Source organism: Polyergus mexicanus, unplaced genomic scaffold (genome assembly GCF_030449975.1).
Source record: "Polyergus mexicanus isolate NDT 795.1 unplaced genomic scaffold, iyPolMexi1.0 SCAF_1, whole genome shotgun sequence".
Classification (NCBI taxonomy): Eukaryota; Metazoa; Arthropoda; class Insecta; order Hymenoptera; family Formicidae; genus Polyergus; species Polyergus mexicanus.
This window is the reverse complement of record NW_027223321.1, coordinates 8577172-8596725: the sequence shown is the minus strand read 5'-3', so window position 1 is coordinate 8596725 and position 19554 is coordinate 8577172. Positions and strand designations below refer to the sequence as shown.

General features: G+C 33.6%; 3 protein-coding genes across 5 annotated transcripts in view; 2 read left to right on the top strand and 1 right to left on the bottom strand.

Annotated features, from left to right (window-relative positions):
- Numb (NUMB endocytic adaptor protein) overlaps nucleotides 1–11493 on the top strand; it is a 76732-nt gene extending 65239 nt beyond the window's left edge. For 2 of the 3 annotated variants that reach the window (XM_070296799.1, XM_070296781.1), the window contains 9 exons: nucleotides 3294–3458; nucleotides 3894–3965; nucleotides 4385–4603; nucleotides 5056–5242; nucleotides 5526–5783; nucleotides 5965–5985; nucleotides 6341–6526; nucleotides 6653–7161; nucleotides 7696–11493. In XM_070296799.1, the coding sequence (XP_070152900.1) occupies nucleotides 3321–3458; nucleotides 3894–3965; nucleotides 4385–4603; nucleotides 5056–5242; nucleotides 5526–5783; nucleotides 5965–5985; nucleotides 6341–6526; nucleotides 6653–7161; nucleotides 7696–8001 (1896 nt within the window). In that variant the 5' untranslated portion in view covers nucleotides 3294–3320 and the 3' untranslated portion in view covers nucleotides 8002–11493. The remainder of the gene's footprint in view (nucleotides 1–3293; nucleotides 3459–3893; nucleotides 3966–4384; nucleotides 4604–5055; nucleotides 5243–5525; nucleotides 5784–5964; nucleotides 5986–6340; nucleotides 6527–6652; nucleotides 7162–7695) is intronic. The other variant, XM_070296791.1, reaches the window with a different exon arrangement.
- Nucleotides 11494–13040: 1547 nt separating this feature from the next.
- On the top strand, nucleotides 13041–15652 carry LOC138937585 (uncharacterized). Its single transcript, XM_070303989.1, has 6 exons — nucleotides 13041–13326; nucleotides 13409–13428; nucleotides 13498–13573; nucleotides 13688–14728; nucleotides 14832–15245; nucleotides 15351–15652. Exons 1-6 carry the CDS (start codon nucleotides 13048–13050, stop codon nucleotides 15537–15539), a joined length of 2019 nt encoding a protein of 672 aa, XP_070160090.1. The 5' UTR covers nucleotides 13041–13047; the 3' UTR covers nucleotides 15540–15652.
- A 178-nt stretch (nucleotides 15653–15830) lies between these two features.
- LOC138938364 (1-acyl-sn-glycerol-3-phosphate acyltransferase alpha-like) lies at nucleotides 15831–18748 on the bottom strand. Its single transcript, XM_070305281.1, has 4 exons — nucleotides 18611–18748; nucleotides 18268–18449; nucleotides 17896–18061; nucleotides 15831–17248 (listed from the first exon to the last, which is right to left on the bottom strand). Exons 1-4 carry the CDS (start codon nucleotides 18741–18743, stop codon nucleotides 17085–17087), a joined length of 645 nt encoding a protein of 214 aa, XP_070161382.1. The 5' UTR covers nucleotides 18744–18748; the 3' UTR covers nucleotides 15831–17084.
- Between the last annotated feature and the right edge of the window lie 806 nt (nucleotides 18749–19554).

Sequence of the window (19554 nt, the reverse complement as noted above, 5' to 3'; positions counted from 1 at the left end):
ACTTTTACGAGACAATCATACCCTTTATAGAAGATGCTTGCGTATAGCGTCTGGCCTCGATCCTAAAATAATAGCCATTACCACGGATTATTGCGTGTTGAATGTCATTTTAAACCTTTTTTTTAATACCTGCGCTAAATTGCTAACCATTTATTGTAAGAATATTCTTGCAAAATTAAATAAATTTATATGTGAGTAAAATTTTCTGTTTTAAACTTCGGGATTTAAATTTTCTGGAAAAATTATGTAATCTTCCAAAGTTAGCTTTCTTTTAAATGCTCTGACATTAATATCTTCTTCACATAAAAAAACAGCTATATTAATATAAAAGCAAAAAAAAAATTGAAAAACATTAATAATAAATTATAATTAAATGTATATTAAAGAGAAGTATAAAAGTATATACATTATATTGTATATATATATATATATATATATATATATATATATATATACAAACGCACATACACATATATAAAATTTTTTGAACACAGTATGAATATTTTTTATTGCAACGAAAAATAACATTAAATTCTGTTTAGATTTTTACAATTTAATAATATACACATTTTTTTTTTATATTTGAATCACAAATAAAATCTCCTATTCATGATAACTAGAAATTTAAATGGAACGAACTTAGAATGCGTTAGAAACTGTTTCCATGTCAAATACATTTAGAAGAAATTATTTATGAAGATGTAATCGTAGGGGTCGTATTTAGATGATCTTGTCGATATTCATTATCTAGGGCACTGTATAAAGATAGATGTCAATGTGCTCTCATATTTTAAGGGTGAGATTAATAGATTTTCTGTCGTCAGAGCCACGTGAAACTGGACAAACTTTAGCAAGAAAGGTATATAAGCAAATATATCTTATACACGTAATACACAAATTTGTTACTCGCCTTTATTATCGAGATCTCGAATTATCTGATTAGATCAAATTAACTCGATAAATTCAAGTTTTAATTACATTTGACTGTAACAAGTAACACGTGCAACTGTATTTAATGAATATCTGCATCCATCGTGAACTCAAAATATCTACACGTTGCATGATACGTGCGATATCATTCACGGGATTTTATCTACATAACCAATGTAAGGGTGAAACATATGTAAGATACTAGAAATACGGCTAAAATTATTTCGGTATTAACAGATTTATTCTTAGCTCTATATTTTTTAACAAGCTTGAAAATCAATGTTCTTTTATAGACATTTTACAATATAATATAACGGTTCTAAAATTTAATATTTAAAAGAAAAGAATTTTTCAAAAAGAACTTTGAAAATTTAAATATACCAATTTTGCACATGTGTTAATTTAATGTGGATTGCAATATATATTTTATTTGAAATTTTTCAAATTTAATATCATAATTAAATAATTGTGACAAATAATGATTCCAACACAATTTTTTCTAAGGAAATTTCTAAGGAAAAATTATATCAAATTTATCGCTACAATAAAAATATGATGACATTTATGGTAAATACATTAAATTCGAATGTTGATTTCGAAGATTGTTATTCGCGTATTTGAGATAGATATAATTCTATTATAATGAAGGATAGGCAATGTTTATTCGTGTTTGTTAGATTCGTTATTTATGAATAATACGAATGAGAAAATAGCAGGCTAAATGGATTAATTAATTTTCTTGTTATTCGAAATCATTACGGGAATATTACATCACTACGTTACAAGTTTCGATAAACAGATAATGGAGGTAATCGTTGATCAATGTTAGTCCACAATATTTTTACAACAAAGAATTCACAAACGCGTATCTACACAAATTAATTAATTCGATATAATTACAAAATTATAAAAATGCTCTACCTCCACAAAAGTAAAAAGCGATATTTTCATAATCTCTGTCATTCTTGATAATACTTTAACATTCTTTCTATAAGAAAAATCGAAAAATAGATGGTATTATATTACATGTGGCATTTTAAAACACCACATAAAAACATTTCTGACTGATCCTTGCTTTAATTGTACTTGATGCGAAAATCTGGAAAGTCACGATATGATATTTGATCAAATGACGCAACACCAAGCAATTAACCTCGCGAAGCCTGACAGTGAGACGAAGAACATGACCGAAGGAAACGTCGATGATGGCGAAGGGAAGAAATATAGAGCACGAACGGTAAAGGTCTTCTTAACGCGTCTCCGCTCTCGATCCGTCGACTAGCTCTTAGGGGTGCCGTCGATTCGAAGGGTAGATCCGCGGTCGGCATTAGGGGAGACCCAATATATATATATATAAAGGAGGGTTCCGATATAAAGGATTCGCGTTGGGAACGAGTCTCAAGATTCGATCACAGGCCTTTGTCGAGGTTGGCGACTCGGCGCAACGGTTGCCAGGCACTGGCCGTTTTCAGATATTTTCTCAAGCTTGGGAGCCTTAACGATTCATCGGGAGGATCATGGGCGCATATCTTTTGAGAATTCAATCGCGGTTTTGTCTTGACTGATTACCGTATCGATCCTTGAACCCTTATCAGAAGACAATTGCGGATTGACAGAAATGTCTTTTCTAGTCATTGTGATTGATATTTTGATCCTGTTCTTGGATTTTCCCACTGGACTTGACCTTTGTTACATCTTCTACTATTCTAACGACATATGCGCTTATAATGAGAACTCATCGATATTATACATACATAGACATAAAATTAAATTTTTTTTTAATTTTTTTAATTTCTCCGCGATTGCAATATTATTTTGCATTCTTCGAAAACAATTTTATAATCACATTTATCGCACAAATTAAAAGTCGTTCTGAATTAAATAAGCACAAAAAAAAAAAAATTAAAAAAGAAAATGTTTTGCCAATTTTAATATAACTAATAAGCAATTATATTTTAAAATATTATGTATGGATGTGCGCATATATGTGTGAAATTAAATTACAATATATTTTTTAATATCTAAAAAAAAAATGTTTCTTGATATTAAAAACAATCAATTTAATTATTCGATTTTTTAATGTACATTCTTCCTCTTCCATTTTTATGATTAAAATTTTATATTATGAGAATAATCTCTTCTTTGCGTTTCCATTATTAAATTATGGTTTATGTAATTGAGAATTTTGCAATTTTCATTTTCCATTTCACGAGGGTTGACATACCCAACGACTCTACGTATATCCGTTATAGGGCAGTTGATCTTTTGTTACATCCGGAGGAGAACTCTTCGCGTTAATGCCCCTTGAACTATTGCCCGAATTACAGGAAGTAAATCGTTTTTTTTCTGCTGTGTTATTACAGAAGCGCGAGAGATCGCCAGGGAAAAGAATGGATCGGCTTCGACGGAGCTTCCGGGACAGCTTCCGCCGACGGAAAGAGTCTCACGTGCCCGAGTCCAGTAAGCCCCATCAATGGCAAGCTGATGAAAGTGCAGTACGTTCAGCCACGTGCGCTTTTCATGTCAAGGTAAGCATAAAAGTTTAACGACTCATGAGATATGTAAATTAATGGTTAATCGTGTACCAAAATTGTTAAGATAAACAGAATTGCTCGGACTTGACATTGGTCTAATAGAAGCTATGGTCGACATTATTTTAACTGATATATTTTTTTGAGATACTGTAAATTAATTAATCTCAGATTGTCGAACAATTATTTGTTTCAATTTATTTAATTAAATTTACTTGAAATAATTAAATTTATATAATTACATATTATTTGCTTTGTATAATTAATTTTACTTGGAATAGTTGTGATTTTTGTAATTAATTTCTTCTGCTAATATGCCAAATATATGTCAATTTTAATGTTAAAGACTAATTTTTTAAATAAAGAGCTACTGGTCTATTTAAATTTTTAACGGATGGATAATTTATTTACCCAAAAAATATGTTTGTTTAGTACCTGGGATGCGTAGAGGTGTTCGAATCGAGGGGGATGCAGGTTTGCGAGGAAGCCCTTAAAGTTCTTCGAGTAAGTATTATACACGTTTCTTAAAATTAATTACGATTTCTCTGCAATATATTAACTGAAAATATTAATCTTCGAATTTTTCAATTTTTGTCTTTCATAATTATCTCTTCCATTCACGCAATTAACTTTTTATGAGAGATAAAATATAAATTTGTATAAAAATAAGCAGATTATTTTTTCATGAAATTTTCTTTTTATTTCGAATATTCAAGAAGATATTCCATAGAAGATTTTGCAACATGCAGTGCGAAAGTTAGGCGCTTCATACTCTCCACGTCTTTCGCCTCAACTATATTTAGCACGGTTCACATATAAAGAGTCGACATTGACACCAAAGAAGCCTGAAAATAAATCTCGGTGCTCTAAAGATCAGAGGGCGGCAAATCGGCCATTTTAATGATTTCACATTGAATTTTCAGAATTCGAGGCGAAGACCGGTGCGGGCGATACTTCACGTATCCGGAGACGGACTGCGCGTTGTCGAGGACGAAACGAAGGGATTAATTGTCGATCAGACGATCGAAAAGGTATCATTTTGTGCACCTGATAGAAATCACGAAAAGGGATTCAGTTACATCTGCAGGGATGGCACAACGAGACGATGGATGTGCCATGGATTTTTAGCGTTGAAAGAATCGGTAAGACAAACACTTTTTCATTTTGTTCGCGAATCGGGTAAAACTTATCCCAATATACACAAGAGATAAATTCGTTGACATATTAAGATTGAGAATGTATACTGTATCGGATAATTTAATAGCGAGAAACAAATTTATAACAGTTAAATAAAATATATTAAATGATCCTTCACACATTACTGACTGACAAATATATCGAAGATAAGTTATTGCAATGTTGTATGTAATTTTTATGAAGAATTGTGAAATCTTTTATTATAGAACTGTTGTATTTCGCTATTAATTGAGATTTGTATCGTATGGTCTTTCTGTTTATAATATGCATTATTTCTTGTTTTGCCTAAAATAAAATAAAATGTAAATGACACGTGAATTTTTAGAAGACTCTAGTGAATAGCGAAAATATTAATTTCAAGATATTCTTTTTATGGATTTATCCTTTATTATTCAAGGGGGAAAGATTGAGTCACGCAGTGGGTTGCGCCTTCGCTGCGTGTCTGGAAAGGAAGCAACGACGGGATAAAGAATGCGGAGTTACAATGACTTTCGATTCGAAAACTTCCACCTTTACGAGAAGCGGCAGCTTCAGGCAACCTAGTCTCACGGAACGGTTGCAAGAATCACGCGATCGTGCAGTAGGTGAGTGTCGTATAGATTATAAATGTCTATTTTCATAATTATGAATATTTTATGAATATTATTATTTTTAGGAATTCTTGCTATAAATGTTAAAGATTCATCCATAAGCCATACTTGAAAAATAAAAATTGAAAATATTTGTGTAAATGTAATTAAAATTACATATATTTATCACAATGTGTTACGAATATATTTTGGCTTGGATATTGTATTATTTCTCACCCTCTATTGATATTTATTTATTTATATTTTCCTATATATCTCAAATGTATTTATATTTCAGATGTTCCTCCGGTTAAGCAGGTGTATAATCCTTTTGCGATCGAGAGGCCGCACGCCACTCCGTCAATGTTAGAACGACAAGGTTCTTTTCGAGGTTTCACGCAACTCAATCAAGCATCCCCGTTTAAAAGGCAGCTCAGTCTACGAGTCAATGATCTTCCTAGTAATCTCGAACGCACACGTAGTCACAGTCTCGAGCCAACGGACTTGTCGCGAATGCCGTCAGCTCTTTCGCATATTGTACCTTTGAAGCCGCCAGGTGAGTGTTTATGGCCTTATTTCGTTTTGTTTTAACTCGTAATCTTATCAGACTATCGTTAATGAATGAGCGAATCAGCTCTATACGTATGCACAAGTACATAAAATGTGATTATATGTGCTACTAATTTAAATCAATTTGATCGCTAAATAATGATGTGCTTCCATGTTTTTTACAACAGAGTTCGAAGGATATGACGAAGGTCATTATTCCTTATTCTGTTAATCTCCATTGTTGCCTGCTCTTCGATGTATCCTTAAACGTGCTCGTTTTCCCTATACACGGTACTCCGTACAACTGCGTTAATAGACAGAAACAGATTTCACGACACTGCAAACGCGTAGCTAGAATCCTCGTAATCGTATTCCATGATTTTGCTCGTGCTTAAAAAAAAACATTCAAGACTATTGTATATACTTCTTCACTTTATACTTATATCCCAACATACGTATATTTATACATCCTGTAGCATGCCTTTTGCATCCCAGTACCACATTGCAGAATTCGGACTGCAATTAAATATATTATTAAAGGTGATCTCTTCTGTTTCTCCGCAGTGAGTCCAATACCAGAAATATCTCCTGGTGGTCAGGATAGCGTCTCTGCAATGTGTCAGCAGCTTTCTCGAGGGCTTTCCCTGCTCTCGAGCAGCGACGACTTTGGACCAATGCCGTCGTCTCAGCTTGCCGCTACTTCCATCGCTAAACAACTTTTCATGAGCGCCACTACTAGCTCTCCTCCAGGTACGACTTTTCGGGAAAATCAATAAAAATTACCGATTTCATTCTCCATGTTGGTTAATCGCGATAACATGTTTGAAAAATCGTGCTTTTATCATAATTTTTACATGGCGATTGCGTCCTTTTCAGTAACGAGTAGCAGCTCGTTGGACGAGATAAAACTGCAGAATGGTCCTAGCATTAATAACAACAACAACAACAACGACAAGAGCGACGATCTCAGCAGTCTGAACCACGTCGGGCCCAGCTGGCAAGAGTCGGCATCCCCTGTTCTCGCGTCGAACCATAGGCTCACGCCACTTCTTAAGGCAAGCAACTTGAGTCCCGTTCTTCCAAGGACGAACGCGCCCACTCCGGTCGTTATGAGCACACCGGCACCTGTTTCCTCTAGTGTAGGTGCTTTTGGCACGCCACCATCGGCAGCCAGCCCTGCTTTTAGCACAACTTCTACGTCCTCTTTGGGAAACACACCTACGCCGACTGTGAACAGATCGCCGTTACTATCAAATTCAACAATGACACCGAAAACAAGTTCTCCCAGTGCCAGCGTAGCGTCTGTCTCCTCGGCATTAACCTCGGCATCCACCTCAACTGACGTCCCTCAAGTTTCATCGGCAACTGGTGTTTCGACAGCTTTAGTAAGTTAAATATTTATGATAGAATATAAAGAAGTCTCTTAATCTGAGCGAAATTCTTTAGAATTTTGTTAAAATTATATTTGTAAAACATGTACAAAAAGATCAGATGCTCGGTCGTAAACATTTTTTATATTTAAAAAAAAAAAATATTTTTCAATAAATATTTAATAAATAAAATATCTACAAAATAATATATATGTATTTAGTAAGTATATATAATGTATATTTGTCAAACCGTCCAACTTGGACTATCTTCATACAAATCTCGCGAATAAAATAGAACTTCATTGAAACAAAATATAGTGCTATAATCATTGAAAATATCGTCACACTTTGAAAATATTTTGCCTTTTACATTGATAAGATCGAGTATTCAATTCGTCTATTTTCATCTTCTTGAGAACTTTTTATTGTTTCCATTATTTCCTATAGCGTCAACATACAAGAATTTTTTTTTCCATTTGATCCATTGTACGTATAATATTCTACATAAATACTCGGGGATATCTTCTCACGAGTTTCTCTATTCAATAGGTACAACCACTTTCCACGGCAGCCGGTTTGCCGAAACCAGAACAATGGTTGGGTAGCATAACCGGCTCTGTGCCGTCGCCGGTACCGCAGCAGGTACCTGCCAATTCTCGACGAGCACCTCCGCTTCACGCCAGGGCGCTTTCGCTCGGATCAGCCGCGATGGGCCAAGCTTCCAGAGGAGGACCCTCCGATCCCTTCGACGTCGAGTGGGCGGAAATCGCCGCCAGAAATTTGCGGCAATCGACTACGACGACGAATCCTTTCATTATGCCGAATGCGACTCAGGCGTTTCAGGTGCAATTGTAGCATCAGGAGTTCATTAACAACGTCGCCAAGTATTTCCGCTCGAACACATAGCGGCAACACGCACGTTCGCGCTTCGACGTCGCGCCTGATCGAAAATATTACACGTGAGGCGCCGTGTCCTCGACCCGATCTCGAATGCCGTCGAATGCTGTCGTGCGCGTAATGTCGCGGTCGAGCTTCCGGTTGGATAGTACGAGTCCTCTCTCGATGGGACCCGAAGAAAAACCGGGTCCCGAAGGAGCGCGACGATTTTTCTCTTTTCGAGTCGGCATTTAGCAACGACAGTAGCAGCGAACCTTACACCAGCACAAAGAAGATATCAGCGTAAATTACTTTATAGATAGATAAGTATACGCGCACAGCCTTAACGACCTCAATAAAAGTAAAAAAATGGTACACGCATAAATGCATTAAAGTATACGTTCGGGAGATGACATGATGGGAGATACACAATATTTCACGCACCGAATAATAACAGCTCGTCAGCCGGTTAAGAAGAAGCAATAGATGTCGTAAAATACCAACGGATTTCGCGACAGTGCCGATAATTATATTTCAATGTCTGTCACGCGATATATCGTAATTGGATATATCCCAATTATCTTGAGTAGAGTTAGGCTCGAACCGCGAGCGGTTATCGTCGTTCTGCATGAAAAACGAAATTGTACGCACCCAAGATTACAATGCACCCTTATTAGTTTTTTTTTCTTTTTCAAGAAAGAAAATTACACGTAGTGTAGTCGCTCTTCGTGATCGTATCCCGCGAGCTGGATCACAAAGCGAGATAATCGTACCTTTCGCAGAAAGGGAATTGCATTTCCGGCTGGCTCACCCGGCTCAGACGAGCACGTAGATAGACGAATGACATTTCACCGTATGTGAAATGTCATTATGCAGGTGGATTAACATCCGCGTGAGGGACTGTGATATTGACGCGAAAGTGGCCAGTACTTAAGCGAACAGGGTCGAAGAAAAGTATCGTGAGGGATTTGCTCAAGGTTATCGTGCCGCGCGATAACAGAGAATAAGAGCGATCGTGAGCTCGGGTACCGCGGACATGTCGTCCTGTATAGCCGGCAGAAAATACCCATATAGATTATTTAAATAAAGATTAGCTGTTGAAAGTTATAGCGGAGATATTGTCTTACACTATCATCGTCTATTATATACACATACACGTGTTGCATTTAAGAAAGACGGAGGATCGCAGGATGATGAGAAAATTCTTATGCGAGGACGATGCTCGCGGAACGATTTCCTCGAGAATTTTAGACGGTGCTTCCGCTCTGTAATAGCAATAGCTGTGCGAAAATCGTTTACCGAGTCGATCCTCGAATAAGTGCGAGTTCATATCTATGATCTGATTGCAATCGAGTGCAAGTGGGTTTCCTCAGTCCCGTATAGTAATTGATAGTGTCCCGCGAGATATCAGTATTGCGCCTTTAGCAGCTTTCTGTCTTACAAATTAACGGCTGCACTTTCGGTTTTTCGAAACGGATCGAGGGTAAACGTCGAGGAAGGCCAAGGGAGATGATCGCAAGGAGGATAATTGAGGCGCGCAAGTGTGTATGCATTGTATATAGATTAATTATTTAAAGTATGACGCGACAGTGTAGGGGTATGGGAGAACGTATGAAGAAGTTCCAGAAAGAGAAAGAGAGAGCGTAATGGAATCATTTATTAAACCGGCGACTCAGCAATGAGGCGAGAGAAATTCTTCCTAGATGAAGTTTAATCGAAGTGTAATATCTTACAAATATGATTTGCGAAGACTATATGAAAAAGAGACGCGATAATATTGCGCGATCATATAAGATCTGTGACTTATAATTTATTTGCGGATTTTATATTATACGACTTATCTTGATTCTTGCGTTACTTTTAAGAATAGCAGATTGTCATATACTTGCAGTCATCCTGATAAGTATGTACGTAGTACAATACTACGATATATGTAGACATTCCTGCAATACTCCATACCGAGATATATTACTTACACGATATAAGTTTTTGATCGCGCGATTTGATTGCAATTTCCTATTAAAATCGCGTTTCAAATTACATCTAATGTAATTTATTTATTTATTTCGATATAGCCACGCTGCGAACATGAAGCGTACCTATATCGATATTCTTCTATACGACGAGTATTGTTTAAGAAGTATTACCGCTTCGATTGCGTAATAGATCTTATTGTTAATCAGATAAATAATTTAGAAAAGATTGTTATTGACGATTATGGAAGCGAATGATATTCATCTATTTCTGCGAGAGAAATTTTTGCCGTCATCGTTGCGAGTTATTCGGCGAAAATGGACTTGGTTTTTTCGAGCCACCTTCCGTCCGTCCCGAAAATCAAAAGGTAACAAGAGATAACAAAATTAAAAGCGCGAAGAAATTTAAATGAACACTGTAAAGTAGCAGCAAGGAATGATCGCTGGGTACTTAATACGGTACTTATCGAAAGGGAATATCGATTAATCAATGTACTTAAATATTAATACACGTAGAGAGATCGTTGCCCGCGCGAGATCGCTAATCGGCGCACGTCGTCAACGTCTTCGTTTTTATTTGTTCTTTTCGTATTTTTCTCTCGTTTTTATTATCTTTGAAATTGAAAAATATCTCTTCCGTTATTTCGTTCGTTTCCTCGAGAAGGAGAGAAAGAGAGAGAGAGAGAGAACGAGGAAAAATTTGTACATAACACAGCATAATGATTCGTTATAATATTATCACGTTTACGTACTTACTGTTTTTTTTTTTTTCTTTTACGTTTCTTGGTCAATGTACGCTAATTCACATGGTTCATTTGACTAGGATCGAGGAGTGATAGCGGCGTCTTGGCTGGTATTATATCCGCTTCTACAACGTTTCTGCGATTTATCTGGGCATTCGATGTTTTTTTTCTTCTGTTGTAACTTTTAATTAGAGAGTCTCGTTCGTTTGTGACTATCGTTTTTATCGCGCCCGGAAAAACGCGGAGATCAGTCAGGACGCGTTCCGGTGTCTCGTTCGACTGAAACAGATGAGTGCATTTAGAAAAGTGGATGACATATATAAACACAAACACACAAATACATATATATATACACATTTACATATCCAGAGAAAGAGACGCCGGGACAAGAATATATAGGCGAATAGATGCACCAATAGATGCGTGCCAAATTCAAAAGTGCAACCGCGTTGCCTGCCAATTGGTACATCGCGCACGCTTCCGTGGTTGTGTTGTACATAGTGTCGCCGGTCGATTCCTGGATCAACGTACGACTTAATGCGTGTATATTTCGTAAAAGTATCCTTGTTCATTTTACATTGTATCTGCCACTGTAAAAATACGATTTATTATATAATATCTGTTGTGATTATGAACAGGCCTTTTATTTCTTTCACGAAATATACCTCCGCACTCTTTTCAAGCGAAAAAGGTGCCAATCTCTTTCCATTCTATTTAAGATGCGTCTTTATATCGACCAAACAAGATGGAGAAGAGGCAATTCAAAAGACGGTAATATATGATAATAAATACGATATTCCGATATCAACAGCGTGTAAACATGAATGAAAAATATTAATTCTTTTTCTCCGAGTTACACGAATGTCAATATCTTTTTCTAATATTTCATTTTTGAAAAGACAAAATTTTTCCTTACTGCTTATTACAAAATATGAAACTATGAAAAAAAAAAAAAAAAGATTATACCCAGACAGCACACAACATCCTCAGGATCATCCTGAATATGTCCAGGACGGTTCAGGACATTTGTAGGATGTTTTAAGATATTATTATAAATATATTTATAAAAATTTAATATGCATACATAATTATTTTTAGTTGTGTCGGCTATTTAATATAATTTAGAAATCTTAAGTATTATAATAAGTTATTAATGTCCTATAAATGTCCAGTAGATAACCCTTGAATGTCCGTAGGAGATATGTGCCCTGTCCATTATATTGGATGTCTTTTGGATTTCCAGAGGATATATACATGTGCAATTAATTGTTAACATTAATTTCGTTTAATATTAATAATTGAATTTGATGCGCACATTTTCATATATCCAAAATTATTATTTATTTAATATTTCATGAGAAATGTTACTGTTCGCAACATTCCAAAAACTTTACAAACAATAGTATTCAACCGCTAGTTCGTTTGTTTACCGCTATGCGACACGCGAACTCGTATTTGAGATTTGGTCATGAGAATTATATAAAGCTTGCAAAGAGCTGACAGGAAACATTATTACACAACTCAAACCCGAGAGCCAAACTTAAAATATTTATGTACAGCACGAAAGCCTCAAATATTAAAGAACGGTGAACTATTTTTAATAGATTTTTAATATTGGCAGTAAATAACAAAACATAATTTTAATTTATATTTAAATTTTAAAATTTGCTCCTTGAAACATACGAAAAATATCCCTAACATATCCTATAAAAATCCTTAGGATGTTCCACAGGATCTCTCTGGATTCTCCAGAGGTTAATATACGGCTATCATTTACTCTTCTTCAAGACATCCAGAGGAGATCTGAGGATTACAACGGGATATCCTGAGGATATCCTACATATATGTCCTGGATGCCCTTTGGACGTCCTAAGGACATCCTTGTGCTGTCTGGGTATATATGTATATATTGAATATTAGTAATATTTATCATTCATAGCAATATTTTTCAGATACAATGCTGTAGAATTTTTCAATGCCTGAATTAACAATCCATATTTCTTTGATATGTAATTTACAACTATATGTCTATTAAAAATAAATAATAAATTCTATAATCTGTTCACGTGCGCGAACAATTTTCGAATGTTTTTACTATATTTATTCCACGGTACGACCGTGATATATTCTGATATATAAGAAAAACAAACTGATATAGATGACAGATGAGGAAAATCCGTCGTAACCTAACCATGTAATCTTGTAATCAAAATAATTTCTAGCGTAAAAATTATATTAATATGTCATGCAATATAATACAAAGAGCACTACATATTTTCTTTTTAGAATATCAGTAAAAAGTTTGAATTATGTCAAAAAAGATCTGCCGTTCTGATCAGTATAAACTCAATCAAATACTCGAGCAAGTGAAAGCTCTTTCAGATGTAGTGGACGAACTTAGGATGGCATTAAACGATTTGAAGAAAGCATCCGTGAATCGTGAGATAGTTTTTTTTGAGCCTATAAAAGAAAATAATAAAGTTGATTATGTCAAACCGACTGTACTGCGAAATATGAAAACATATTTTAGTAATACTGGAATTTGTACGAGGATCGATGAAACGCATCAAATTGCAAAGAATACCGAGGTATTCATATAAAATATACTGGATTATGATTTTTTTAACAATAATGATTATGCAACATTTACTACGGTTACAAAAAATTTAGATACATGTGATATACTTGTTGTATATATTTTATTATACATAAAAATCTACAAGCGCAGGTAATGCTGAGTTTTTATTATAAACATGCAGAAAAAAATTACAATTTATTTTCTTACACCAACTTAAATGCATTTCTATTTTTTTACATAAATTTATATCTTTTCACGTATAAATTTTTATTTCTGTTATATAAATTGTTATGTAAATGAAAAAAACATATTATGATATTTGTTGTAACATGTTATATAAATGACAAACATATTATGACATTGGTTATTAGGCTTGGAAATCTTGCTCAACTTCTCCAAATTACGTGGTTCACTGTAAGAGGAAAAGGGATCATAAGCCATCGGAGCATACAATCAGATCCTTAACGACATATAGTAGCCTAAAATTTTTTAAGAATAAAATTATAAAAAATATACAAAGCTTTCGAAAAACTAGACAATCCCCGAAAAGCACTGAGCACCAATGTGTGACCAATCAACAACAATTGCAAATATATGTTCTGCAAAAAGAGGAAAAACAAAAGTTTTTCGAAGATACGAAGAACGAGGACATAACTAAAAACACTGATATCAATGAAGAATTAAGTAATGCGGCAGACACGTCATTATCATCCGATGCTTTTGCACAAACAGAGATTGCTATATGCTCATGGCAAGAAAACGAAGGAAGGTTACTTAATCTTCCATGTCGAAACGTGATAGAAAATAGCACGCAAGCGAGTCCGTTATCAATGATAAGCGATCGTTCTGTGATTCATTCAGATCGATTTACAGGCGAATTACCGAAAAATCATACGAAACGAATGTTTTTGGCAAATAAAATAAAAAAATATAAAAAATGTTTATGTAGGGAACAATGTCCTTATGCACTATACAAATTGCCGTGCAACAAATACAAATGCAGTACATCGGAAAAGAAAGTAGACGATGAAATTAACGAATTGACACACAAGTGCTCAAGTTATCAGAAAAAGAATAATTTTCCGAGGTTTGTAAATGTTGATACGGCACGAGAGAAAAATGATGAACGTTTCGCGGATTTCTCACCCGTTAAAATTAGAGTAGACGAATCTTCAACTTCTTCGCTTTCGATGGATCTCGAAGTTAAGATTTGCAACGATCATCGCAATTCGGAAAACATCGATGAATTCTCCAAGCGAAGAAGAGCCAGAACATATATTGTAAACAAAAAGAATACAATGAAAAATGACGTAATTAAAAATTTTAGAAACGAGACTGAATCGTCTTTTAATATAATTTCTTTATGGAGACACATAAACGAAAAAAAAGAAAAAATTGATGAAATAATAGAGGTAAGTTAATATTAATGATTTTATTTGATTAAAAAAACCTGACATTACAATTAAGATCATACAAATTTTTTAAATAATGCTACGTAAAATATTATGTTTGCAGAACATATTGTCCCAGAGAAAATATATAAATCCTGAAAAGAATCATCAAGGAAATCAAAACTATAACACAGAAAATTTTATTGACGATCATTGGTCATTAAAAAACAAGAATAAACAGGTTCAATGTGCTATTTCTGCATTAGCAACTCCCATATTAAATGAAAAAATATCCGTAAAGACTTTAAATCCAAAGTTTCAACAAAGCGACAGCCTAGATCAGTCATGTCGAAGAACGAACAGGACGAGATATACTAATTTTCCTAAAACGATAACTCAGAGATGGATGAAAACGAATATGCAGACGCAAACCAGGAAATGTTTCTATTTTAATCATCTAGAAAACAGATCGTCGTTATTAGCTGATTATGCAAATTTAAGAAATATGAGCAAGATGTATGCAAATGGAGCAAAAAAGGTTAGGAGAAAAAATAATGCTTACATCATCAAGATGAACACTTCATTATCGTAAATATTAATTTGGCCTTGAATCAAGAGACATAATATTTATTTTACATTTCAGACTAGAGAAGATGTTACCGCTCGCTCGAAAGGATTCTTGAATCAAATATGTGACAAGGACGAGGACTGGCGAAATTGGAGATCCGTAAAAGCATCTTGCCCATTTTGTTATAATCACATCTCCGCTGAAAAACATAAAATTCTTATGCCTTATCTTACTAATTATTCCATTCTCCATCTAAAACATTGAATTTTGATATGAGTAATGTATCGGGCAGACTTTATGACTGTCTTGAAAAACTCTAGAATATTACTGCCTAATATTTTCATAATCGTAATTTTATATCATCGTATTTTATCATCTTCGGCGTTTATTTTTTCATAATCAATTATTAGAAATAGGAATTATAATATTGTCGCCAAATTATAGTGTGCATCACGTTAATTAAAATATAATTTATTGTAATTATAACACATTATTCTTGAGAAAATACACGTAAACATACATAAATCACACATTTGCAAAAATGCATTTATATACAATAGATCTTGTTCGATATTTCTCTCATATATGTTATTACAAGTTCAAAAAAGAATACACGTTATTAACACATTATTTCCTAATAGTGCATTAATTATATAATGTTACTTAATAAAAGCAATTTTCCTCATTCTTTCTATAATATAATTTAAAGTTAAAACATGTGATGTGTACATGAATATATTGCAAATATATATTTGACAGGATTTAATTTTATAATAAGATTCAAAACACGTTATATATTGTATAAGTATGTACATGGCACTTTGTTTATAAGATTAATCTCATGGGAATAAATAGTAAAATTTCAACATAATTTAAGGTTTCGGAAAAAATACTTTGCATACATTATACGAGAATGTAGACGCATTAAATACAATGGTGGACAATTTTATTAATATCATTTATTTAATCATTAATTAATGTCGCAATGCTCCTAAATTCAATCTCAGATATTTGAAAAAAATTAAATATATTTTTATAAATTGATAACATTGCTTAAATATAGAAAAAAAACATTGTTCTCTTATTATAAAGAAAATATAATGGTATAAATTAATCGCGTATATAAAGAACAATAGAAATAACAATTAATTTCAAATAACCAGATTGAATATTTTAATTAAAGTTATATATCTCATAATATAATATGTACACATTGGTTAATATATAAACATATAAAATGATTATACATACTAAATGATTTTATAGCATGTATAATTTTACATATCTATTAATGTACGTCATATTTTACACGATAACATAGAATTCAGGAATAGAGAGAGAACCTTTTAATTATATAAATTAAATTTTTTTGCAAAAGGTATAATATAAAAAAGTACAAATCGCATCGATGAAAGATCGTTTAAGCTTCGCGAAAAATTCTTTTCTCTAATATTTAAAAATAAACTCGTATAAGAATTAATGGAAGAGCAGTGTGGTCGATATGATATATCTCAAATTTATGTCGTTATCGTAATAATGACGAAGAAAACAATTACCATTAATCGATCGACGGGTATGTAAAGACCTAAATGACTCTTATTAAATTAGGAGCTAAGTTTTCTATATGCGCACATAAATGTATAGAAAAGAATGTGCTGCAAAATAGCACGTCTAGGAAAATTGTTCGATACAACACGATGAAAATCATTTTTATATGCAATCTCAACAAGTATCGTTTGAATTCATCAATTGCGAATTCGCCAATTAATTGAGATTACATTTTATACAATGATCATTCCGTTACTCTTATTATTCACACTTAAAACTTTGTATTTGTTCTTCGAGACATTCCGTCGTAGATTCCACAAAAGTTTTGTTCATAACTTCGTACACTTGCTCCATAAGTTTTGGAAGATCGTTTTTGGTCAAACCCGCGGTAGGAATAGGCGGCAGAACTGTAATATAACTAGTTCCTAAAATAGAAAGTCTTAGTTCAGCGATTCAATATTCATTTTTATTTATTTAGTTACAAATTAATTAATAAAGGCTCTTATGAATATATCATACGTAGGAAATAAAAGGCAATCAAGAGCCAGTGCGGTAATTGTGCGCATATGTTTTATTACAATCAAATTATATTGACGTTTTAACTGAACCTTTGTGATAAAATCACAGAAAGCGTACATTTCGGTCCCTTTTTTTGGACCATCCTCAGCCCAATTACAAAGTATATGGAATATATTATAAATTATCAAAAATGTGACAGTAATAATATGCAGAACAAGAGTGAGTCACCCATATTGTCAGAGATAGTAAATGTTATATAATGTAATTTCGAGACAGAAAGAGACTGTCCGATAAAATATACTACATTAAAAAATAACTGGCAATATAATTATACCGAACTTGAGTGAGTCACCCATGTTGTACAGAAAGCAAATTGCTTTCTGTATGTATATTTTATCGGTTTATCATAGTCAAAATATCAATGTAATTTGATTGTAATAAAACATATACGCACAAATTTCCGCGCTGGCTCTTGATTGCCTTGTATTTCCTTCGTATGATTTATTTAGTTACATTTATTAAAAAAGTATATTTATTTTCTTTGTTTATATACCTGAATAAAATCTCTTTAATTTGCTATCTAAGAAGTAGTATTTTGACACAACAACAGGTTGAATCGGCATTTGAGATTCAATTGCGACATGAAAAGCGCCTTTCTTGAAGGGAAGTAACGAATTACCCGAATGTCGATGTCCTTCGGGAAATAGAAGAAGTCTCCGCTAGAAAATTCAACCAAAAAAATCAATATATTTTTGTGATATATATTTAAAATAATAATTTAATTATATAAAACTCAAAAATGTATTAATTTATGTATTATATACATATATATTTATATTACATAATTTAAACAATATATTCTTTAATGTTATTTTAGGTTGCTACTTTGCCACTAAGAAGCAGAGAAACATTATACAAAAATCACCTTTGCCAGACGAATAGATTCCGCTGTAGCGTTAATAATTTGTTGAGCTTCTTCAACATTTTTCCTATCGATGAATATTGTTCCCCAAAGCCAAGTCGCGAGACCAAATGGTCCAAGGTACATAATCTCTTTTTTAGAAATTACAGTGCAATTCTCCATCGCTAGCCACAATTCACCTAAAACTGTATTGACCAATTTTATAATACATATCTCTATCATTCTTGATAAAAGATGTACAAGCTTTATGTTCGCGCAACATTATTTTCTTAAGTTTGTCAAAAAATTTTTTTTCTTGATCTAACGAAACAAATTTAAAATAATTGTAATAACCGATCGTAGTTACCACAAAGATCTAGTGAACTCTGATGATTGATGAGCACGACACAGCCTGAGTCTTTGATGATATTCTCTTTACCGCGAAAACAGAATTTGATTCCAATGATCTTCGCTATTCTTACTACACATCTGGCTGGCATTCTGAAAGATTTCGTTTCATATATATATATATATATATACAGGGTGACCCATTTTAACTTAGGCAGCCAAATAACTCGAAAAATAAGCACACTACGAAAAAATGTTTAGAATCAAAATTTTGTCATTTCGAGGGGGACGTACAATGACGTTAAAATGAGCCCCCCCACCCCTTCCCCTGGGCGGTGAGGGGGGGCAAGTTTGAAATCTTAAATGGGAACCCCTATTTTTTATTGCATATTCGGAATCTTTGGCTAAAAACACATACAATTTGTCTGAAACATTTTTCTCGATTCATGATAGATGGCGCTGTAATCGACGAAATTCAATTTCTTCGATTTCTCTTACTGAGAACCCATGCTTACGATTCTGCAATAAATTAACAATAAAAATACCACGTTTTCATTGTTAATACTCGAAATTAGTCTTAAAACAAACTTCTCATTATTTTTTATTACTCATTAATTACTTCTCATATTATGAAGTCTATTCCTTCGCCTTTCGCGATGAAGTGGATTATTACGAGATCTCCTTTCAATGTTTATAATTTGTTGATCAGTAGGATGGCGGCGATTTGGGAATCGCTCCGCATAAGTACGGGCAGTAAGTCTGTAATTTCTACCACATTCGCCAAAGGTTATAAGAATATCGACTACTTCTGTAGGCGTATAATTTGCCATTTTACCAGAATTTTATCAGAGTACAAATGTTAAAAAAATACATAAACACTTGTGACTTTGGCACTAAATGGACAAAATTTTGGAGGGATACTTAGAGGAACTCCAGTAGTACTCTGCGTTGATACCACTGCTT